This window comes from Camelus ferus, chromosome 3, assembly GCF_009834535.1.
Source record: "Camelus ferus isolate YT-003-E chromosome 3, BCGSAC_Cfer_1.0, whole genome shotgun sequence".
Classification (NCBI taxonomy): Eukaryota; Metazoa; Chordata; class Mammalia; order Artiodactyla; family Camelidae; genus Camelus; species Camelus ferus.
In genome coordinates, this window is record NC_045698.1 from 91,719,557 (window position 1) to 91,743,909 (window position 24,353).

Sequence of the window (24,353 nt, forward strand, 5' to 3'; positions counted from 1 at the left end):
CCAAAATATGGAGAGGGCATTTGGATTAGAATTAAAGCATTGCTCCCAATCTCTCCATTGGGGCAGTTAACGGTTCCTGTTTCAAAACAATCTTTGTCACTCTCGCAATGACGGGCAGTATCAAAGATAGTTAAAATAGCAGTGAGACCCTGGGCCAGTCATACTCCCCCTTAAGGGCTCGGCAAAGAGTTGAGGGGAGGGGGTGCGGTATTTTTAATACCTGAGCCTGGCTGCCGGCTGGCCCACTTGTGCCCTCCCCGGCTCCCCCACGATCTCGCAGCCTTCCTCAGCCGAGCGAGGGCTCGGTCGGCTGTAACCTCCCAGCTGGGCGCCCAGAGGCCCGCAGCCCCATGTGCGCGCGGCGGCCCGGGCCCGCCCACCGCCGTCACGTGCGGCCTCAGCTCCGTCCTCGTTCGCTCCGCCCCGTCAGCGCCGCACTGCCGCCGCGTGGGGCGGGCTTGGCGGCTCAGGCCCAGAGTCCTCCCGACCTCGCGCCCCTATGTAAGGCCAGTCGCTTCGGTAGGGCCGCAGCGGCGGCGGGTGCTCACGAGCCTTTTCAGTCGGCGGGCCGTCCCCTGGTCCGTCCTCTGTCGGCCGCACGGTGGGTACCCGCCGCGCACGCGCACAGCCCCCCGCCCCCGGCCCCAGCGTCCCGCCTCCGCGCGCCTCCGCGCGCCTCCGCGTCCTCCGACCTCCGGCCGCGCGCCGCGGGCAGCTGAGGGCGGCATGCGGGACTACGACGAGGTGACCGCCTTCCTGGGCGAGTGGGGGCCCTTCCAGCGCCTCATCTTCTTCCTGCTCAGCGCCAGCATCATCCCCAACGGTTTCAACGGCCTGTCGTCCGTGTTCCTGACGGCGACGCCAGAGCACCGCTGCCGGGTGCCGGACACCGCGAACCTGAGCCTCGCTTGGCGCAACCACAGTCTCCCGCTGCGGCTGCAGGACGGCCGCGAGGTGCCTCACAGCTGCCGGCGCTATCGGCTCGCGACGATCGTCAACTTCTCGGCGCTCGGGCTGGAGCCGGGGCGCGACGTGGACTTGGAGCAGCTGGAGCAGGAGAGCTGCCTGGATGGCTGGGAGTTCAGCCAGGACGTCTACCTGTCGACCATCGTGACTGAGGTGGGTACCACTTCCACTCCAGGGCCTGGGTCCGGAGCATAGGGGGGACTCTTGCAATCTTTAAGGTCGCGCACTGCCCCCTCCAAAGTGAGCGCTGGATGCTGTCACTCCCAATTCGCCCGACTCACTACACACTAATGATGGGCATCTTACATCCAGGTGGCTTGAGAGCACTTTTCGAGGTGCTTTTGACTTCCAGCCGGATCATGCCCATCGTAGCACGGATGTCAGGCTGGACACTCATTTTGTTGGCTACTTTGGAGAGGAAGCCAAGGAGACCCTGTAGATTTCTGGTAGATGCTCTAAGATTCTGAGTAGTCAAAGACCTGCTCTAAATAGGAGTGGGATTGCTGAGAACCAGAGCTAGAATTTGAGCCAAGGAGCTGTCACCGTTTTTCCTCCAGCCTCTTGGTATCTGTTTGGAGAGAGAAGAAATAGCCCGTCTACTTTCTTGAACTTTTAAAGTTAAAGGAAGCATGTTTCTTGCTCCTTTTCCCAGTTACTCCTTCCCACCCCCCCTAACCCCAAAATGACTGTCTGGTCATATGTTATAAGAAATTGTTTATTTTTTGCTCATGTTTAGTTAGCCTTTTAGGATTCATGCATCTGAAGATCCATTCAGGATGACTTCTTAACCTGAAATGTTTAAGGGTATTCTAAGGAAATGTCTTTGGCCAAATCTGATTAAGGTACACAACCTTAGTAGGAACCTTAGTTGGAGTGGAGGGAGACCTTTCTCATTCCCTGGCCCCTTGGATTTTCCTTTAGGGTGGCCTTTTCTGTCCCCTGGTGACCTTGCAGTCATTAAATCTGGATGTATGACATGATGTTCATGGATGTGAGTGGATGTGCTTTGCATCTTACTCAGGCACTGGTGCTCCCTGTAGTCTCAGCAGAACTGAGCAAGCAGGACATTGAAAAGAGCCCTCTTTTACAGGTTCCAGGATACCCAGGTTCACTGAGTGTCAGGATCAGGGGTTCAAAGATTAGGGAACGCTTCTTGGAGAAGGAGGCCTCTTGGTGAGTCAGGGGTGTTTAGCTCAGCAAGATGCAAAGTCTGGAATAGCAAGAAATAACCTAGCAGGAGGGCAGAGTTCGCAGGGAAGGGGCTGAACAGGAGGGTGAACAGATCTTGGTATGGCATCAAACCCCACTCATGTCTCAAAGAGGCTTACATGGGTCCTGGAAACCCTGCATGTGTTGCTTCTGGAGGTTGTCACCCTTCAATGGAATGTGAGCGCTGCCCCAAGAGACGTGTGTGTGTGTGTGTGTGTGTGTGTGTGTGTCTGTCTGTCTGTCTGTCTGTGTGTGTGTGTGTGTGTGTGTGTGTGTGTGTGTGTTGGTTTTTGTATGTTTGGACGTTTGATGTCCTCAGCATTGGTGCCTCTTTGCTCCACATATAGGTAGTAGGAGTGTGACAAGGGCCCCACTGTGATCTCTCAGCTAGTGACATCATTCCAGTGTCCTGAGGCATTATTACTAGAGAAAAGAGGCACTGATTGGAGGTGGCTACTGTACTTTGTGGCTAAAGAGTACACAGCGTATCAAAACTTCTAGTCATCACTAGTCCTTGTTCCTAGCCTCACAATCAAGTCTGTTACCCTACTAGAAGCCAGTGACAGTTGTGAAAGCAGGGGCCCCAGACTGCAGGCAGAGGCCACAGAGGGGAAGCCATACTCCATGACTCAGGAGTCCTTGCTGATTCTGCTTCTGGCTGCCCACAGAAGTGGGAGGCAGTGAAGTCAGAAGCAGCTAGTGGCTTCTGTTTGGATTTTCCTCTGACCCCGAGGGTCCCTGACTTACTGTAGTCATTTGCTCTTGCTTCGCTGCTCCCACCCTGCCTTCCACTGACAGTGGTGGTGGCACAGATGAGCTTCCAAAGGCTGACTGTTCCAGAAGGGTCCTTGAGCTTTGTTGCCCCCAATGACAGCCTTTTCTTTTAAATATTTAGCCTATTTCTTTAGCTGTCTTAACAGTTTCATAAGAGCTTTGTGCCCTTTCACCTACTTACAGGTTGTCAGTCTTTTCAGGAAGGCAAGATTAATACATTACTTAGTCCTTTGTTTGGAGAAAGTGGAATGCAACTTCAAGGCTGCTTATTCCTCTCTGGTGAATGGTCACTGTTGGAAGCTGTTGCATTAACTTTCTGATGGCTGTGTCTGTCTAAGGTCCATTTTCTTTCAAACCAGACCTGGCCTGCTGAGCACTATAGCTAGTCCTGTGCTTGCTAAGTATCTCCAAGCCTGCCCTCTGCCCCAAATCAGACAGAGAGGTATTTGTAAATACTCTGGTATCAAGTTCCTATTCATGTCTTTCAAGAAGATGAAACCCTCAGGTCTCCTGCTTGATTTTTTTTTTCTTTGTTGAAGTTAAGGTGTGCACATGTAGTACTAAACTTTGTGGTAGATTTACATCTTTGTATCTCCCGTAAGTCCTGACCTTGATGTTGGATACAGATGGTGTTACTCAGGAAAATTTTTGTTGAATGGATTAACGAATAATTTAGAAATCTTCTCTAAAGTGAAGATGAAAAGGACAAGTTTAATTCATAGAAGGGAAACTTGGGGGTAATTGAAAATCATTGATGGAAGTATTTTAAAGGAAAGGTAACATCCCCCCAGCCCTGAACTGGGGCTTGTGCCTATATGACTCTGCAACAAGGCATTGGGCCTGTCAGAAAGAAGGGGACACTATTAATGAGATGAAAGAGGTGGTTCTCCCATGTTTCAGGAATAGTTTGGTGGTTCACGTGCTCCTAGGCTGGCCCGTTCTCTGGCCCCTCAGTCATTGTGGAGTGCTGGAGAGTCAGCCACCACCACCTTGCAGTGCCGCAGATCCCTGAGTGCTTCTGCTTCTTGGCCCAGGACTGCATACTTCTCTGGGAACCCGGGTGATTTCTCAGGCTGCCTGGGCCGCCTGCTTTTTGTGTCTCCATAGCACAGCCTGTGGCCAGAAAGATTCTTTAAGAAGCTTCTAGTTCTTCTGGCACCCGTGAGTTGGGGTCTCAGCCAAAACCAGGCAGTCCTCTGCATCCCCTTGCTCCCTGCCAGTCTCCACTTCCCGGAAGCCCCCTGCCCCACCTTTGGCAGCACTCTTGCTCTCTTTTGTCCTGGAAAGCCTCTTTTTCTGGACCATCTTTTCCCTCAGCCTTATCTTACTCTTGAATAGTCTTGGAAGATAGGAGAGTCCCCACAGTTACCTCCAAGTCGACCTGAAGAAAAAGCCATGTCAGCCCAGGAGGAAGGCCCTGGGCTGACTCTGGGGTGGAGACACCAGAGACCTGGAGCTTGTGCCTCACTGCTATGCCTTTATCGACCTCTCTCACTCTCGGGAAGCCCCAACCCTTATCTCTGCCTTTGTAGCTCATGGCAAGCCACTCGCTGGGTCCCCATGAACGTGCAGTCACGACAGACACATCTGGTCATGAGATTGATCCTCTCTCTAACTACCTGAGAACTGATACCCTGAGTCAAAGTTCTGACAGCTGACACAGAGAAGGGGGTGAGAGAGGAAGCAAAATTTTCTGTTCTAGAGATTGAAGTACAGAGTCCATCTGGGCTTTGGGCCTCAAAGCCCAAGGACTAAGCCCAAGGGATACTATGGTTTTTCATTCATCATTCACTCACTCACCTAGGTACCATACGGCTACTGAGCCTCTCCTCTGCAGGGCACTGCCAGGCATTGTAGAGGATATGGTAGCAAATACTTCTCCTTTCCCTGACAGCCTTGGGGCAAGGATTTGCCATTAATTGCAGCAGGAGACAGGATGAAATGTGTTTAGGAATACATGGCTTTCAGTAACAGGTAGTACTTACCAGTGTATTTGACCATTGATGCGGTCAGGCTAGGTACACCTCATGGAAGAGCCTCTGCCCTATGGGCACAGACCCTATCTCTTTTTTCTTCCAGCCAACTCACAGGTCAGAACATTTAGTCTCAGGAAACTGCATCATCTCTCTACTTCACGTAACTGAGAAGCAGCACCAATGACATTCTGCATACAAGAGACACGATTCTCTGTCTTCTTAAAAATTTTAACAGCTTTATTAAGGTATAAATGACATAAAATAAACTGCACATAACTAAAGTTTGTAGTTTGAAAAGCTTTATGTAGGATGTGAGGGTGATCTGGTTGCAACATCTGTCACCGCATTGATTGCCAGGGTTGAAAAGCTTTATGTATACATATGAATATATCTCTCCATGGAGCCATGGCCACTAGAAAGACACATTTCTGACCAGGATGGGTGGCCAGTCTATGCCCCTTGCTTGCCAGGGTTACTCCCAGATTTTTTCACTGTGTGCCTGGTTTCACAGCTCACCTAGCTGAGGGGTAATGATGCTAGACTCATAACCCAAATCTTAAACCCACGTATTCAGTTCTAACGTTGGTCATCAGCCAGTACAGCCCATCCTACTTACTAAGTGGAGGCATCAGTGAGCTGGTCGGTAGCTGCTTTTTAGTCTTGGCTGAGGAGCCAGGAAGTCAGTGTAAGGAATACTCGATTCTTCTGTAAACACAACAAGCCCAGGCTACATAGCCTGGACTCATGGGCTTCTTATCCCACCCCTCCTAAAGAGGATTCAGGGCTCACTGCAGTCCATCTGGTGGTTGACAGGTAAGTGGATGGGTTGGCTGGGTGGGACCTAGTCTGTGCCTGCCCTTCTGTTCATTTTTTAAGACCTATTACCTTTCCTGATGCTACTTACAGGCCCCTTGTGGCCAGTAGGAAGGAAGGATTAACCCATTCTTGCTTTTGGAGGGCCCAGAGTGAGGCCCTGAGAATTGCTAAAAACTGTCAATGGTAGATAGAGAGCCCAGTTACTTCAGGGAGTAACACACTTGCCCAGAGTATGGATGGGCTGGACCCGGTGGTCAGGGTGAGGCTGCAGGGACCAGAGATATTCTGGGGACCTATCCTAAGGTGAGCACTACAGTTATCTTCTCTCCTGCAGAGCGTAGTCTGACTTGGTTCCAGGTAGCATTTGGCCTTGCCAGTTCAGAACTCCCTAGAAGCCTATATTGGGAGCCCTGACATGCGGTAGAGGTGGGGCAGGGGGAGGTTTCACCCCAGAACTCATTGTAGAAGTCTCTATGGATTTCTAGTCCAACTCAGCTGTTAGCCCCCAATCCTCATGAGAGACCTGTTGAGAAGCAGCTACTGTCTATTCATTTTTTTTAATCTCTCTATCTACAAAAGCAGTGCATGCTAGCTGGGAATAGACAGCATTCAAGAGTGGCAGTAGCCATAATCTGGCTGTGAAGCTCTTCCTCACACCCAGGGGCTGACGCCCCATCATTGAGTCCCCTGCCACTTCCATCCTGACGTCAGCAGCCATGTCTGGACTCACCCTGCTAGAAGAGAGATGGTGTCTGGGGGCTGGCACCACTGCGGCTCCAGAGGTGGGAAGGCTGTAGACCTTGGAGCTCCTTGCTTGCCTCCTGCTGGTCTGGGCTTCCTCTAGATTTAGGAGTTGGTGACCCACAACTCTTCCCTGGGGTGGGGATCACCACCCCATTCTCAGTCCATCCAAGGTGCATACTTGCTCCAGAGTGGAGAGCCAGCTGTGTGGCTCAGTGATCCTTATCATCAGCTGCGGGGGTTCTGCATGTCCACCCTGAGGGCTGCCCTCTGACCCCTCTGAGATGCCTGGAGGCTGTGTGCACACACTGCCAGCAGGGCTGAGAAGCACACTTGCTTTTCCCACTGTCCCTGCCTGGAAGAGATGCTTTGTTCTTGGAAGCCGCACATTCTCCGGGAGTGGGCGGGCTCCACAGAGGGCAGGCCAGCAGCCTGGCACCAGGCAAGCAAGGGTCTAAATTCCCCAGAAGGTGGCCTTGTTGGTTACTACTGAGCACCACCTCTGTGTTCTGGAAAACATTTTTCTGGGAACCACCAAGCTTCCTGTTTTGGTTTTTCTTCCTTCTTTCAGCCCTTGTTAGGCTGGGGTGACCTAATGTCTGAGTGTTCAGGTCCCTGTGCCCACAGACCTCTTTCCATGGTAACTGTAGATGGAACTCTGCATTGGATGCTGGGAAATTCAAGCACCATAGCCTGTTCCCTACCCTAGTCCCTGTTTCGCAAATGGGGAAATTAAGGCACAATGAGGTGGAAAATCTTGTCCCAAATCTTGTAACCAGTTTATAGTAGAGTAGAAAGTAAAACATAGTTTCTTAGCTCCTAACTCAGAGCTCTTGGCTGTAGTTGGGCCTAGTGTTGGCGTAGCATCAGGGATCCCAGCTCTAAATGTCAGCAGAAGGACCCAGGGGTCATTGCCCAGTGCTGGATCCTGAGCAGAGCTGGAGGAACAGATCCAGAAGGTACAACCAGGCCCTCTGGCCTCAGGCCCTTGCTAGATGCTTTGACTGTTAGGGCCCCAGAGCCCTGCTCTGGAACCACTCCTGTGCCACCCCTGCCAGTGACCTGAACCCCACTGAAAGGAAGCCCTCCCCCATCCACAGTCCTGGGCTTGGCCCAGATCCTCAGAAGCGACCATGTGAGGCCTCGCCTCCTCCTGGGTTGGCACGTGGGCAGAGAGTACTTGCTCCCTGCCTGTCTCCCCTCCTCAAATTGGTAGCAAGACAGTGGGGCTAAAAGCTGTGAAAAACAGGATGGTGAGGGAGGCCACTCTCCCTGTGAGGGGAAAGCTGCTCTCTGCCTGGCTACCTCACGAGCTGTCACCTGCCTCAGTGAGCTCACACATCTTTGTGGTCGTGGAAACAGAGGCAGTGATGCAGGATGTTCTGATGTCATCTTCCAAGAAGTCTCACATTTAAAACATTTTTAAAAAAGAAATGAGTGATACATCCCTTTGCTCCTCTTTCAGTGGAACCTGGTGTGTGAGGACGACTGGAAGGCCCCGTTCACGATCTCCTTGTTTTTTGTGGGTGTGCTGATGGGCTCCTTCATTTCGGGGCAGCTCTCAGACAGGTAAGGTGGGTGTCTGTCTCCTGCAGCTGCAGGGGGCCCAGCACTGAGCAAGGTAGTATTCTCTCAGCCCAGGGCCTTGTGTTTTAAAAAGTGGAAGCCACATCTACAGCACAGACTCCAGACCAAGTAAAGAGAGTCAGCAGCCCCCTCCCCGCTGCTTGCCGAGCACAGCCTCAGCCAAGCATGCCCACGGTCCAGCTGACCAGGAGACAGACCATGGTTCCCTTCTGCGCTGCCTGGTTGGCCTTCCTTAGGTTAGAGTGACTCTTGCATGTCTTCAAACGTAGGAGAGGTAGACACCACACACACGTGCACGTGAGCTCGATTGTAGGTCTTAAGGCATTCCATGGATGGCCGCCTCTGTGTCCCCAAAACCATTGCTCTCTCCTCGAGGGGAGAGGAGATCTCACTAGCCAGTAGCGGTGTGATGGGCAGAACTCCTGTGTCCACAGGGCTGATTCCCTTTAGCTAAGAGGCCTGTGGTTATGGCACTTTGCAGTGAGCAGGAAGTGTGCTGCTTTGACCTGTAAGCAGATTATTTGTGTAATTCCAAGGCTGTTAACTCACGGTCCATTCGTGGTTTAGGGAGTTCATCTACTCTGAAAAGTACATGTAAAATTTTAGAGATTGTATGTGAGCATTTTTCTGAAGAAAGGTCTACAGTTTCCACGAAGTTCTCAGAGGGGTTTATTATATTGTGTCTTTCTACCCCAGGGCTTCAAGATCTGTGGGAGAAGCCCATGGTGAGGAGAGCAGCCTTCAACAAGGTCCTTGGCCACACTGGGTCACCCGCTGGAGAGGAGTCCCGGCATCCTCCCAGCTCGGGGAAGTCTTTTATAGGGAAGTTTGGGATGAGAATGTCATCCTGCCCTAAGAACATAGCCATTTTATCCTGTGGCACACACACAGAGGGATGTTTTGGCATGTTTGCATCTATGAACTAATGTCTTCACCTGGAAGAAATCTTTCCTCATAAGAAATATGTGCACTTCTCACTAGATTTGTCCTTTCCAGAGTGTCACCTAGTTATTTTAAAAAGACGCAAATTCCTCCAGTCACCAGTGAGCATTAAAGAGTTAAGAAGGCCATGACCACTGATTGAAGATTCTCAATGAACCTGAGACACTGACCCATTTAAGGGAAAGGCCTTTGCTTCCCCAGGCCCTTAGCCTAGCAGCAAGCATCAGCTGATTACTCATATTTATTTAACAAACACTGAGCGCCTCATGTGTGCCATTCACTCTTATGAGCACTGTACCAATAAAAAAGCAACAAATAGTTTAATCTTCATAATCCTATGAAGTAGAAAATATTATTTGCATTTTACAGATGGGAAAAATGAAACCCAGAGGAATTAGATGTCACACAGCTGACAAGTGGCAGAGCTAAGATTCAGGCCCAGAGTCCTGAACCTCTGTTTGGTATGAACTACTGTTCTAGGGCCCTGTAGTTCTCCTAGAACTTGCCTTCCAGCAAGACAGAACATATTAAACAACGAGTTGAGGAGAAGTACAAGGGGCCCAGAGAGGGTCTGACAGAGGAGGCCGCGAGAGGCTGCCCTGAGACGGTGAGGCATGTGCTGGGGATTGGAAGATACGTAGAAATTATTTAGCTAATGGGGTGGAGAGAGGAAAGAGCATTCTGGACAGAGAGAGCCACATGTCCTTAGGCCTAGACTCAAGAAAAGGTATAGCACACTTGAGGGGCCGGAAGAAATTCCTCTGGCGCGGTGTGGAGAGCAGCACAGAGACGAGGCAGCGAGGTGGGCTGAGGCCCATGCAGCAGCACAGCAGGCCGGGCTCAGCGGACAACAGGTTGGGGTCTGGGCTTTAGTCACAGAGCAAGGAGGGCCGTGGAGAGTGTGACATAGTCAGATTTTGCATTTTTAACAAGATTGTTTGATAGCTTTGTGGAGAAAGGCTTGAAAGGAAGCAAGAGGGATTATGAAAAGACCAGTTAAGAGGTTATCACAATAATTTGTGCAGGAAATGATGGTGGCTTACTAGGCTGAGGGCAGTAGAAACGGAGAGGAGTGGTAGGAGGTAAAATTAACAGGACTTGGCTCTGGGCTGGATGCAGGAAGTGAGGGGAGGAAGACTGGCCCGCACAACCAGGTAGATGATGATACCTTCTCTAAGACAGAGCACTCTGGAGGAGGACCATGTTTGCAGGAGGAGATGTTCAGTTTAATTTGAACATACCAAATTTGGGGTGACGGTGAGACTTAGGGATCTCAGGGGGAAATGAGTATGGAGGTGGATGTATGGATATGGTACCCATGAAAGGTCTGGGCTAGAGAAACACATTTGGGAATTGTCAGCTCATAGAACCCTTATCAAAGCCCCATGGGTGGATGAAACTGCCTGGGGACAGTGTAGAGTGAGAAGAGGCCGTGCCCTGGACTGAGCTGAGAGGTCCTCCTAGAGGGATGGCGGGAATTCTCTCACAGGGTTGGGTGGCAGCTGAGACTCAGAGGAATTACCTCAATGTGAGCAAAACTAGGAGGAGATACCCCAGTTTCAGTGCTGAAACTCAGGGCATTTTTCTGGGTCAGCTGTGTCCTGGGTTAGGCGGATCTTGGTGGGCTAGCCTCAGAACCTGACGACCATAGAACACCATGATTACCTGAGCAAAGAATTGACGTTCCAAGAGATCTGCTCCCAAGGAAACAGTAGAAACAAAATTAATGAGTAAGTTGAGGACCACCTTAGTCTTCAGAAGGGCTAGTACAGTGTTTTTGAAACCTTTGAACATTTTTTTTTGCCAGCAGACTTAAGTAGGATCATTTAAGTCCTAGTAAATGAAATAGCCAAAAGTGTGGCTGTTCTGGCTACAGGCCCTGCCTTCAGCTCCCAACACCACCCATCAGGCTCATTAAGTATCCTGCTCGAAGGCCCAGGGCTCTGTGGGATGAACAGTTTACTCCCAGCTGAGCCAGCTCAAAAATCCAAGCCAAACAAATTACCTAAGAGCAATGGATTCATGCCTTCCACTGTTGTCTTTAATACCAACAGTAATTTTTTTATATAGGACTGCTTTCTGGCATATGAATAAGCCTGAAATTCAAGAGCAATTAAATTAATCCTGTGTGGTCAGAGGAATTTTATCTGACACTACATGCAGAATTACAAGAGAGCCGCACCCCTGGGAAGCAGCAGCTGATATTTCCTGTTTTTGTAGACATGTGTGTATGTTTGATCTTTTGTTGACAGACTTTAAAAGCGAGCATTTCTGATCCCAACCCCAGATTGTCAAGGACTGGTGCTGTGTAAGGGTTCCCTGAGTCTTTGTCTTCCTTGCCATCCCAGGGAGCCCACAGGAAGGGACGCTGGGTAGGAAGGGACTGCCCCTTGGTTGGCATGTAGAGCGCTATTGCTACAGAACAGTGCGGGGGAAATTGGAGTCTCCTTCTAGGCCAGGGCTTCTCAAGCTTGGCACTGCTGACGTTTTGAGCTAGAGAATTGTTTGTTGTGAGAGCTCTCCTGGGCATCTCAGGATGTTTAGAACATCTCTGGCCTGTGTCTACTAGATGCTAGCAATGCCAAAAAAATAAAGCAAAAAACCCTGTGTAGTGGGGAGAAGCAGCTTTACCATGGCTGAAGGACTTGTGCAGTCTGCCTGCTTCACACCTCTGCAGTCTTCTATTGAACAGCCAGTCACGATGGCCCTCACCTTCATCATACCCTTCCAGCCACAGTTGTGTGTGCTCTTCTCACAGTCTGAAGCATTCTCCACCCCATCCCTGTGCCTCGGCCTTCCTTAACCATGCAGGCTACCTCAGGGTCCCCAGTGTACGTTACCCTGGTTCCTTGTGCCTTGCCTTCGTAGCACCTAATCAGAAATTGGTAAATGGAAAGTATTACCATATGATTAATGTTGGTGTCCCCCACTCTACTGTGAATATCGTGGAAAGCTTGGTCTTTCTCCCCACTCTCCTTTGTCAACAATTACTTTATCTTTGGGCCTCATCTCAGTGCCCCATCATCAAGGGAAACCCTCTCTGAATGCCCACGTCCCCAGCCCCTACCTCCAGTCCAGCATAGGTTCCTCTGTTGTGTCCCTTGTGGACTAGGGCACTGGTCCTTCAGTGCACTTGTTTCAGTGTGTAATTGTACATTCAGTAGTGTGGTTGTCTGATTAAAATGTGATTACTGTCTGTCTGTCTTACCAACTATAGACTATAAGCTCCTTGAGGGAAGAAATGGTGTCTTTTTCAATCCAAATATGTCTCTAGTGACTAGTATATAATAGAGGTTCAAATAAATTTTTATTGAATGAAAATGAATATTGCCAGCCCTGGCCAGACACAAGCTGAATCTGCTAGGTTGAATTAACTAGGTTGACTTGTTCTTTCCTGTTGAGGTACTGTCTTTAAAACCCAACAAACCTAAAAGACCCAACATTTTTTTAAATTTTAAAATGAACACAGTCATAGAAAACTCACAGAACAAATGTGGCTTAATGAATTATTCCAGGGAAATAACCTTGTAAGTACCACCAAGTCAGGAAATAGAACACTGCTGGACGCCAAGAAGCTCTGTCCATCTGTCCCCCGCAAAAGACAACAGCCTGCCTCCCCTATAAGTAACCACTAGCCTGACTTTTATAATAATCACTTTCCTCTGGGTTTTGTGTAGTTTCATAATCCAAGTATGCATCCTTAAACACAAGTTTAGTGCTGGCCACTTACGACATTTTTCAATGTCTTTTAGCCTGCTTTAATCTAGGGATTCTCCATCCTTTTCTTTGCTTGGGCTGTTCCTCCTGTAGAATTTCCCAGTGTGAATCTTGCTGATTGTGTACTCATGGTACAGTTTAGCGTATTCCCCTTTTCTCTACATTTCTGGCAAACTGCAGCTGGATCTAGAGCGTGGATCAGATTCAGATTCAGCTCCTTTGGCAAGACTGCAGGAGTCATGATGTTCAAGTGTCTCTTTTTATGATAGCAGTCATTGAAACATAATGCCCATATCTGTTCACTCTTTGGGGACTGTCAAATGGTGATGTCCTAATTTTATCACTTTGTTTTCATTTAATAGTTGGAATACTATTATAAAATGATAACTCCCCTTATCTGTTACTGCTTACTGTTCACCTAGTTTTCATAGGAAAGTTTTTATTTATAGTGAATTATTATTTTTCCATCATCCTCTGAAGTAAATGGTTGTTTTAAAAAAATAAATTATGAATGTATGATTTAAGCATAATGAATGTGTTTCAACCCCTTGTAATCATTTTCTTAATTCTGGCATTGCCTTTTGGGCAACCTTGGTACCTAGGCTGCACATTTGTCCTGGGGAGCAGTGGGGGGAGTAACAGCAAAGGCACTGAGAGGCCAGGATTGTCCCTGCACCAGGCACCCTGGCAGCACTGTCCACAACCTCTCCCTGAATTACTCAGGACAGCCTCTCTTGGTGGAGCCCATTCCTGCTGCTTTGCCCCAGCTGGTTCTCTCTTACTCTCCTTTCCTTCCCAGGTTTGGTCGGAAGAACGTGCTGTTTGTGACCATGGGCATGCAGACAGGCTTCAGCTTCCTGCAGATCTTCTCGAAGAACTTTGAGATGTTTGCTGTGCTGTTTTTCCTTGTAGGCATGGGCCAGATCTCCAACTATGTGGCAGCATTTGTCCTGGGTATGGCCATCAAGTTGGAGTTGAGTACTTAATCCTCTGTTTCTCCATCATCTCGCCACCCACTTTCTGGAGACAGCTGTAATGTCCCTCCAGGGGAAGTGGTCTCTTGCAACACTTAACAAGGATTTTTGGTGAACCCAGTTTGTAGGCAGGGACACTGAGTCCACCAGGTGCCCAGCCTTGGGTCCCCAGCAGCACAATAACCTGAGCACTGAATTCCAGTTCTTTTCTGGCCTCTGAGGTGTGGCACCTTGGTCTCATTATGTAATGTCTCTGGTAAAATGATGCCATTTTACTAAAACCCACCCAAGACCATTCATTAAAAATAGGGCCTGCACTGCCCAGGGTTGAGGTAGCAGAGGGAGACGTGACATGAGGAGCAAGGGCCTTGATTGGGAGGCTCGCCAAGGAGGAAAACTGCCTCTCCTGCAAAACATAGTAGCCAGTGAAGTCGACTGGCAAGAATAAATTGATAGGAGTGGTCTAGTCTAGGTCTAGTCATGTGACCTTGAGAGTTTTAATTCAGAGTCCACACTGCAGGTTTGTCCTCACTGAAAAGTTGCCGGTCTCACTGTTCAGAGGAATCTAACTCTAGCTTATTTGTCTTGGGTTTCCTTGGGTTGATTGTTGAAAGGATTATGTCTTTCTCTTAACATTTAATAGAATATTTTTAAATGTAACAGTCAGCATGTGTGGCCTTAATAATAACTCCCCCTTTAATGAACTCTTCCTCACGTGAAGATTACATTTTGAGGCCTGATGTAGCATCTTTAGTGTAAGGCTTCAGGAAGTGATGACAGTTTCAGGAGAGAACTGTTGCTAAGGGACCTGAGAGGCCACAGTGAGGCCCCCCAGCAGATGGTCCAAATCCCATCCCTCCCTAGGGCTTGGAAACTTTGAGGTAATTCCGCCTGCTTTCTTATCTGCACATTGAAAATTATGCAATAGAAGATTAATAAGGAAATAACTTGAATTAAAATACTAACATGACTCCTCCCTTGTTTTGAACAGGAACAGAAATTCTTGGCAAGTCAGTTCGTATTATATTCTCTACGTTAGGAGTGTGCATATTTTATGCATTTGGCTACATGCTGCTGCCACTGTTTGCTTACTTCATCAGAGACTGGCGGATGCTGCTGCTGGCGCTGACGGTGCCGGGGGTGCTGTGCGTGGTGCTTTGGTGGTGAGTGGTGCCCACGAGCAGGATGTCTTCTGTCTGGCTGTTACTAGAGGGCAGCAGCAACCCACAAATCCCCATCTGGGCTCCCAGAGACAGAAGTCTAAACTACTTCTAAGTTTTAAAAACGTGTTTTTCCATACTCAGAAAAGCCAAAAACAAAACAAAACAGCCCCAGGACATCAACAGACTGGTCCTCAGCTCTGTACTGGGTTGATCAGAGTTCAAGGAGAGGAGGAAGCGGTAGCTGTGAGACGATGGGTTCTAGCACGACCTCCCAGGAGCTATGGGACTGTAGGACAGGACACCTGAGACCCCGGCTCCAGTTGTGTGTTGCCAAGGCCCTATTGGGAGAATAGGGAGCACATTGTAAGCAAGAGTCTCAGGGAAGCTGGACAGAGGAAGCCAGGCCCCATGTGAGCCTCCAAGATAGAGGAATTGGACAGGCAGAGAGCAGGCCACTCTGTACCAACAGGGAGAGAGCACAGCCGAGGGGCTAAGGTGGGAATCGCTCCTCGCAGGTGGGGATGGTGAGATCACATGGTTGTGAGAGCATTCCAGAATATGGTGGGAGAAGACACAGAGCACAGCATGAGTCCTGGCTGTGACTGAAAGGCAGAGGCTACTTAAGAGGTAGAAAATAAGATCCACAGTTCTCAAAGCAGCCAAGTCCCTTGGTAAACATAGGCAGATTCCGGCAAGTCAGTTGGATGAATCAGGGGTAGGTGGGCGAGGAAAAACTAGAGTCTGAGAGGCCAGTGCAGAATCTTCTGTGGCTGCCCGGGACAAGCAGGGGAGTACAGCAAGGTAAGGGTCTGGGGTGGGCTGAGCCCCCCAACAGAAATCAGGCTTCCAGAGCCCACCTTGCGTCTGTCTACTTTGTGGCCAGCAGGTGGCACCACTACTCTTCAGAAATGGAGGTGGCCAGCCAGTGGCAGAATCCCATCATGGGGTGCTGGCCCCTCTAACTTTTGTGTACTCCCCTGTAATCAGAAGCTTACACTTCAGGTCATTACTGGATGTAGTATGGTGCATCTCTACTTCTGGCTCTGAAACACCAAAACATTCCCCAAACCTAGCTCTGGTTCCGAAACCCCATTTCCCACCTCCAGTTATGCCCCACCTGGTCTCTTGGGCAGGAAGGCCCCAGTAAGATCGCTCCTGTACTTCCAGGTTCATCCCTGAGTCCCCCCGATGGCTCATCTCTCAGGGACGATTTAAAGAGGCAGAGGTGATCATCCACAGGGCTGCCCGAATCAACGGGATTGTTGCACCCTCAACCATCTTTGACTCAAGTGAGGTGAGCGCTGTGCGGGAGCTGGTGGTAGGGTCTCAGTGACCATGATTTTAGGGTAGCACCACACAGCCCTGAAGCCCTCCCTTCACACAGGAGCCCAGCCCTCTCCCTGTCCAAGCCCCAGCTGCCCCCATGGCAGGCCCTGTTAAAATCAAAATTGAGGAGAAGGTGCCAGCTGCCTAAATTCCCTTCACCTTTCCCATGGATTTTAGGTTTTCATACTCTACATAAGTCTTTTCTAGATGATTATATAGTTGAACCATTACTTTTAATAATAATAACTTTTTATGAGTAATAGGCCTTTCCTGAAGTTAGCATTCTGCGAAATCAAGGTTTCTTACAAGGTAGTTTCTCATCTTAAAAACTAATGCAGCACCTAAAATACGAAGCAAAAATAGATTTGGAGTTAGAAATGTTCCGTCTCCTTCCGCCCACCAATGGGGAGTTGTTGAGTATTGTCTTGGAGCCAGGCCCTTTTTGATATCTGCCACCACCCCTCCCTGCAAACTCTGTTCTCACATGCCATGAGGAATTTCCTGGCTCTGCCTGATTCCTGGGTCTTGCTTCTCCTTCCTGTTACCTCTTTCCACCCTCTCTGCAGCAGGTGGTTTTCCTCAGTCTCATAACTACGAGAAGATGTTAGAAGTTGTCATTACTGGCTGATGTGGTTCTGAAGTGTCTCTGCTCTGACAGGAAGACAAGGGGCTGGCTGTGAGAACAGCCACCAGCAGTCACACTGCAGGGCGCGCGCAGGCGTGTTAGGGTCGCTCAGGGCTCCAGATGCAGACTTGGGGCTTGGGAAAGACAGACCAGTTATTATAGGCAGCAGAGAAGCTGCTGGCCACTGACAGCCTTGCCAGCCTCACAGTTAAGGGGTGGCCCAGCGCCAAATCCCATTCAGCATGTCCTAGAAAGGGCTCTGGGGCACAAAGTTCAGGGAGGAGTAGATGGAGGGAGGGCCTTTAAGTGAGGTGGCCTTGGTAGCTTCGCAGGGGTCAATCTGGGTAAACCCATAAGTCCCACTGGCATCTTTGTGGAAATGAGGCTATTTCAGGGGATCCATTAAGTCAAAAGTTGACCTTTTGTTGAACTGCTAACTCGGGAAAAACAAACTCCAAAGCTGGGTTTGCTTAAGAAAGCAACATCAGTGTGTTTAGACGTGTGGTTTATTAATGTCCTTGGCTGTGCCAAATTTCAAAGGAAGTTACTCTGGGTGAAGCTGAGGTCAATTTTCCTGTTTTTCTGTCAGAAATTTTTTTCCTTGGAAATAGACCAGTAACTACATGGTATAAGGGCTGAAAACATTAATTCTTTTAAAATACTGTATCAGTAAACTACACAGCCAGTTTCTCTCTCTGACCCAGAGGGCTGGGAGCCAGCCTTAGGGTAGGAATGCTCAGAGGCCTCCCTGGAATGTAGCCACTGAGAGGCTGGGGGTGGTGCCGGGAGGGAGCAGTCAGCCTGTGCCTCTTCGTCGGCCTAATTGCCCAAGGGACTAGTCACCTCTCTTCTTCCTCATTCTTGTCTACTAATTTGTTATCGACAAGGCTTGGGGAAGCCTTCTGCAGCCCAGGGTATAGTCACTATACTCACTCTTCTTTTCGAGCAAGAAACGTAAAACACCCCCAACTCGGAGACACCGAAAGCAAAGATGCTAGGGTTTCAAGTGTGTTATCCGGTCTCTGAGTCTCCAGCCTTCTCTCCCTCCCATACCCTTGTCATGTTGTTCCTGCAGCTGCAAGACCTAAGCTCCAAGAAGCAGCAGTCCCACAGCATCCTGGATCTGCTCCGAACTCGGAATATCCGGATAGTCACCATCATGTCCATAATCCTGTGGTGCGTAAGTGAGACCTACCCGAGGCCTCCAAACAAAGCTTCTGGCAGTGGCTGTCAGGCCTCTCATTTGCAGACATGTCTCAGACCAAAACTGACACATGCCTGTGTCATCCGAAAGCGGCAGGGATGTGCCTTGCAATGAAAGAAATGGGCATGTCACCATTCTTAACGGGATCTCAGAAGAGGAGAATGAAAACTGTTGTGGGGCTTTGGGGGGAGATATGGGATCTCTGGGGACCCCTCCAGGTCATGAGGTGAGTCTTGCTGACTTTGAGACCAGTTTAATTGTTCCTGTCCCCTGTGCATCAGTGAGGAGGACAGGTGAGGCCTTTAAGAAATTCTAAGTGAAGACACCATGTCCTTTCAGTTACAGAGGCTGCTAAGTACATTCTGGAAATGTGGAAGCAGGACATCTTCCCTCTAGGATGTTTGGAGACTGTCCTGGAGGCAGAGCCATGGCCAGGATGTCCTCATCAGATTCTTCTAATGAGGCATTTCACCAAGTGTGTCAGGGAGGGATTTGTGACTGACCAGAGAGAAGGAACAATCCGAGTGCCTGGATAGCGTTTGCTCAGTGGCCAGACCCTTGGGATTGCAGGTGATGACCTGAGCCTGCCTGTTAGGGGAGGTAGGCAGACTTCCTCTTAGAGTCAACAAGCCTTGGCAGCCAGCCATTTTGCTCACTCAGGGGTACGATGCATCACCCACTTTCAAGGAATGGCCTGGGATCCCTCAGGGCAGTGCATCACCCCTCAGTCAGCCTGAAACAGGACCAGCATTCAGCCTGCAACACAGACTTGACAGCCCGTGGCATTCTGTAGTCATCTAGGCACTCCTCGTGCTCTGGATTTCCCAGGGACGCCTGCACGTGCCCTTTGCCCTGATTGTACCAGCTGTGGTTTCAACCTGCAGATAACTTAGAAACAGTCTGATTCATTCAGGTCTGGTTGCTGAAGAGTGCTGACCATCAACAGAGAGAACACCTCCTGGGGACCAGGTGCAGGCCAGGGGCAGCAGGAGGCATGCAGACGGGAGACAACATGGCCCACTGGGGGCTCCCTCTCCTCCCCACAGTCCGGTGGGGTTGGGGTCAGCTGCTTCTGACAGGCCTCTTCTTGGCTGGTCGCCTGAGAGAGTCTGCCAGGAATCTATCTCCAAATGTTTGACTAATGATTGTTCTTTATTTTATCTTATCCCTCTGGTCTTATCACAGCCCATTGGTACCTGCCTCTTTCCTCATTCCCTAGCTACTGCAGTTGTTAGATTTGGGGAGATTCAGAGAGTAGGGAAGTAGGCTTTTGTGAGCACTTCAGCTTTGGATTTTTAAAGCCAAAAGGTAGGTTGGAGTTTTTTGGGTTCTGTTTTTCTTTTTTTTCCAACACAGTAAATCTGTCTGAATTATGTAAGTCTTTTTGCTGGGACACTTTGTTTGAAATGCTCTGAAAGAGCTCTGGCCCAGAAGGTACCCTGAGCTGGGGGAAGTTATCTTTCATTCTGAGAAGACTCAGGGTTAAATCTGCTGCCCTCCTGGTAAGGATAGTTTTGAATTTCCTGCAATAATTGTTTTTTAAAAGTCACCCAGCTTGGGAGGCACGTGAATGCCGCTTCTCCACCTTTCTTCTGCACTCTGTTTCAGGATGACCATATCAGTGGGCTATTTTGGGCTTTCCCTTGACACTCCTAACTTGCATGGAGACGTCTACTTGAACTGCTTCCTTTCGGCTGTGGTTGAAGCCCCAGCGTATGTGTTGGCCTGGCTGCTGCTGCGGCACCTGCCCCGACGCTATTCCATGGCCACCGCCCTCTTCCTGGGCGGCAGCGTGCTTCTCTTTGTGCAGCTGGTGCCCCCAGGTAGGGAGCATACTCTTCTGCAGGCTAGAATATCCACTGAGTCACTCAATCCCTTCCAGACTGTCTGCCCGCAATTAATAAAGAGATAAAAGTCATGCCATCACAGCTAGCCTGCACATCTGCATTCTCGGCCAACAAATCAGGTGTCTCCCGGGACCAGACAGTCATCATGGCCTGGGCTCTGGGGGAGGAGGGAGAGCAACCATGTGGGGCTGGTGGTTAATTTTCTCCCTACCCGAGTCAATCTGTGTGTATTTGTTTTTCTCTGTAGAGTGCAGGGGAGGAAAGAGAGCCATCCCTATGTCTTTTTAACATGGCCACATCTTAGTCATTCATTTATTCAATAAGTAGGTACTGAGTGTTTACTGTGGGTGAGGCACTCTGCCACTCTGCTTGGGGCTAAAGATGCAGAAATTAAGGAGTTGGACAGAGCCCCAGGCCCTCCTGGAGCTCACACTCCACTGGAGAAGACAGACAATAAACAAGTAAATAAAACACTTATTATAGTACAAGCTGTGTTACCTTTTAAAGGACAGTGGAGAGCTTAGTTTATATATAGAGTGGTCACAGACAGTGCCCCTGAAGACGGGACAACTGAGCAGAAACAGATGGGATGATGGAGAAAGCCATGAAGAAGGCTAGGAGCAGAACATTCCAGGCCAAGAAAACAGCAAATGCAAAGACCCTGAGGAGGTGACGAGTCTGGCAAGTCTGAGGAGAAAGAGGGAGCTGGTAGGAGGTGAAGAGGAGAAGAGAGGGGTCAGGCCACATTGTGGCTCTCACAGGCTAGTACCAGGATTTTATTTATAAAATTGCCTTGCTATCCCATAGAAGGGTGGGAGGCAGCCCTCTTTGACAGTTCATAAAACGGTTTATGGACCTTCATGTCCATCATGGTACTCAGAGTTTCATGGATTTGGGGGCCTCTGGTGATCATTTGTGGTCCCTTGAGGCTGGCAACACTTTGCACAAGAACAGCCCCCACTGAAGCATTGCCAGGAGCTCAGGAATGTATGTCGAGGTTCACTTTGGAGCTTTGGATGACCCACAAGCCACCCAGCATGTCCCCATTGGCACAGCAGGCAGGAGAGATCGAAGGATCATTCCTGAGGGTCTGTTGGTCTTGAAGTGTTGAGTGCAAGCATGGAATGAGTCAGACTCCCCCTTCATCCACAGGGCACTGGTTGAGTCCGCAGTACCTGCAACGTGAGGTTATGGGGTGCCAGCTGCCCCCCCCAGACAGACATGTCTTCAGGACTTCTGGACTGGAAAGCAGGCTTACTCTGGTGGTCTTTAGCCTGAGGAGAAGAGCATGTCCTCACACAGCTGCAGGTCCCAGCCTCCTCTCAGTATTCAGCGTGGAGGGACATCTTGTCTGTAGCCCTTTATCCTACAATAAGTAGTTTTAGAGACTATCCCCCCATGCCCATCAAGAAAAGGGAAAAAATATATTTGTTTTGGGCAAAAAATTCTCAGTGTACCTTGGTTTGGTGCCTTCTCCTACCTTCTTCCCTTTACCTCTCCAGAATTGAATTATTTGGCTATAGTCCTGGTGATGGTGGGCAAGTTTGGAGTCACTGCTGCCTTTGCCATGGTCTACGTGTACACAGCCGAGCTGTACCCGACAGTGGTCAGAAATATGGGAGTGGGAGTCAGCTCCACGGCGTCCCGCCTGGGCAGCATCCTGTCTCCCTACTTCATTTACCTTGGTAAGTCCCATGGGCCAAGTGCACGCAGGGGCGTTGGGTGGAAGCACTGATTGGCTTTAGTGTGAGCTGGGGGTGACTTGTTAACAGGAAAACAAGCACACACAGCACATGGGATCCATGCAATACTGGATCTATGCCTGGAGAAAGTTCTGGTCCAGGTGCGCTGTGGCAGAACCACTCACTTATAAATGGAAAACAACCTATAGACCAGCTAGAAATTGACAAGAAAAGTAGAGGGTTTTGTATCTCTTTTAACCATCCCAGGCCTTCCTTCAGAGAATACAATTCCCCTGTCCTAAGAAATTGCAGAGTGGTTTAGGGAGCCAGTGTACTTAATTGGGGAAATTTCTCCTTGGAGTCAGAATTTAGAAGGAACAGAAAGGGAAGGATACCCATTCAAGAGGTCTCATGAACAGAGAATCCCTGTAACTATGGAGTGTAAATATCTTGTACCATTTTATGTAACGGGGCGCCAGTTTTCTCTTCCTCTGATTTCCTCATGGCAGCTGCTGTTCCCTTGCACATGCCCAGCCAGCACATCTCTGGGAAGGGGTGGCACCCACCCTGGGAGTACTCAGAGTGCTTTGCAAACATGCTACGTAGACCTGACAAGCAGAAACACCTTTGGATCTGGCCTGAAGATAAATTGAATAGGTTATGACACATCTGGATAGGTGGAGGAGTTATTCCTGTCCCTGGACAAGTACCTCGAGTTCTTTGGAAATCCAGTACTAGAAAATAGAAATGGAAATGGCCCAGCCCTATCTTCCCAGTCTGCACTCCTCCCCTGCACCACGAGGCGCCACTGGTCTGTGCCACTCTGGGTTCTGAGCCCTGCCTAGGTGCCAGATTCCAATGTAGCAGCTCAGACAGGGAGATGCTGATGCCCAGAAGGCAGGTGATCCCTGTAAGAGTTCTGGAAACACAAAGAGGGGAAGAGAGCCCTCCTCTAACTGCACCTCTGGCTTGGGGCTCTGTCTGCTTTGCCATAGGTGCCTATGACCGCTTCCTGCCCTACATTCTCATGGGGAGTCTGACCATCCTGACAGCCATCCTGACCTTGTTCCTCCCGGAGAGCTTCGGCACCCCACTCCCAGACACCATCGACCAGATGCTAAGGGTCAAAGGGTAAGGAGGCCTCCTTCTTCACAAAGTTGATGCTCTGGGTCTGGGCCTGGCAGAGAGTTGCCCACAGAGTCAGAAATGCCCTGGACTAGTTCAGCCGTCAGAGGGTTAGACCTGGCCAAGTGCTTCCAGCCTGTTCTCTCTGGCCTGACCCAGACCGCCACGTCCACATGCACGTCTGCATAGCAACAGCAGCTCTGGGAGAGTGCAGAGACAAGGAGAAGCCTTTCAGAATCTGGGTATGATTTTTTGCCTTTAGTGAAATAGCCTCAGTTCTGGGTTTGTTTGTTTGTTTTGAGACTGGTAGACATCTTTTTAAGATTTGTTACTAACATTTTTTTTGGCTTGCTTTTATAGAATAAAATACAGGCAGACTCCAAGCCACACAAGGATGTTAAAAGATGGTGAAGAAAGCCCCACAGTCCTTAAAAGCACAGCGTTCTAACACAACCGCCAATGAGAAAGGAAAAGACTCTCCTGTCAGAAATGGCTTGTGCAGACACTGAGTGCTTTGGAGGCAAAGGCCTGATGGACACCCAGACTCAGAGTTGCATGTAGTCCTAGAGCACCCTCCCTCCAGGGACCCCGTGGCTACTGACAGACAACTTTGGATAAATCCTAACTATTACAGTGAGGGACTTGGCACTTCCTAAGAACTCAACTATTCACTAGAATCAGTGGGATTTGGAAGAATATCAGAAGCATTTGCTAAATTTACATTTTAATTTCAGATTGCCTGAAAAGACCCCTGATTGAACTAGAGGTCTAATCCCTCCACCCCTCTCCCCCCAAAATCTTTCCCCCATTTCCCTCTAATGGTGCACTTTAGAGGAAATGAAATAATTTCATAGAGAGTTTGATTTCTCCTAGATTCTCAGTTACAAAGAATATTAACTGGGATTGTTGCTTCCCTAGGGCAGGAGAGCCCAAGTCTGGGGAAACCTAAAAGTAATTAATATGGAGAGGACTGAGCAGATACAGAACACAGGCAAATGCATTGATTTATGAGACCTTAGACCACTCAGTGTGACTACTGGGGAGACTTGTTTACATCTGATCAAAGCATTGGGCTTGTCCAGGCCCATAAGAGATGCATCATTGTATCTCCTATTCTTGTTTTCCACTGCTCTGTGATCAAATCTCCTAGCTACTGTGGTTTCTGGTGTATGGCTTGAAGGAAGCAAACTTGTCCCTTCTCCCAGAACTATAATGTGGATTTTGATTATTTGTGTTTTGTTTATTTGTTTGTTGTTTGTTTATTGTATCTTTTTCTCCTTAAGTTATTTGCCCTTCAGAATAGACTTAGGAAAGGCTGATTCCTTAGCCTCCCGGTTCATGTCCTTTTTTTTGGTTTGTTTCAAGCCAGAATCACTCCAGCAATGGTCTGTGGTTGCCACCTGAGCAGGGCCTCACCAGCCTCCGCCACTAGCACTTCTCTGAGTGCCAAAAATGATGTCATTGTGTGTGTTCCTGTTGTGGTACTTAATCATGGGAAAAAATTACAAAGAAGAAAGTTATGCTGGGTTCACCTCTTTCAGAGCTGCTCAGTCGTGTAACACTGGGAGATACTTCGTGTCCAGTGTAATCGTCTTCTCTTTTCTGATATGTTACCATGGTACTCCTAAAGCATATGCTTCACCTGGTTAAAAAAACATACTTTTGTGAAAGCTACTGAA

At 49.2% G+C, this 24,353-nt stretch overlaps 1 protein-coding gene across 4 annotated transcripts; it reads left to right on the forward strand.

Annotated features, from left to right (window-relative positions):
* The first annotated feature begins 234 nt into the window (after positions 1-234).
* SLC22A5 (solute carrier family 22 member 5) lies at positions 235-23,993 on the forward strand. 4 transcript variants are annotated; one of them, XM_032476681.1, is made up of 11 exons: positions 235-1,119; positions 7,948-8,051; positions 13,528-13,682; positions 14,694-14,712; positions 14,803-14,865; positions 16,033-16,159; positions 17,892-17,992; positions 19,629-19,843; positions 21,370-21,552; positions 22,545-22,680; positions 23,035-23,993. In XM_032476681.1, exons 1-11 carry the CDS (start codon positions 727-729, stop codon positions 23,120-23,122), a joined length of 1,584 nt encoding a protein of 527 aa, XP_032332572.1. In that variant the 5' UTR covers positions 235-726; the 3' UTR covers positions 23,123-23,993. The 4 variants fall into 4 exon arrangements, with proteins under 4 accessions (XP_032332572.1, XP_032332573.1, XP_032332571.1 ...); XM_032476682.1 differs by lacking the exon at positions 14,694-14,712 and having other exon boundaries at positions 13,528-13,701; XM_032476680.1 differs by having other exon boundaries at positions 238-1,119; positions 14,694-14,865.
* The last annotated feature ends 360 nt before the right edge of the window (positions 23,994-24,353 follow it).

Coding starts and splice junctions, on each gene's coding strand:
- SLC22A5 (XM_032476680.1), top strand. CDS start 727: ATGCGGGACTACGACGAGGTGACCGCCTTCCTGGGCGAGTGGGGGCCC. Junction 14,866..16,032: donor CTGTGCGTGGTGCTTTGGTG/GTGAGTGGTGCC, acceptor CTGTACTTCCAG/GTTCATCCCTGAGTCCCCCC. Junction 21,553..22,544: donor TCCCTACTTCATTTACCTTG/GTAAGTCCCATG, acceptor GCTTTGCCATAG/GTGCCTATGACCGCTTCCTG.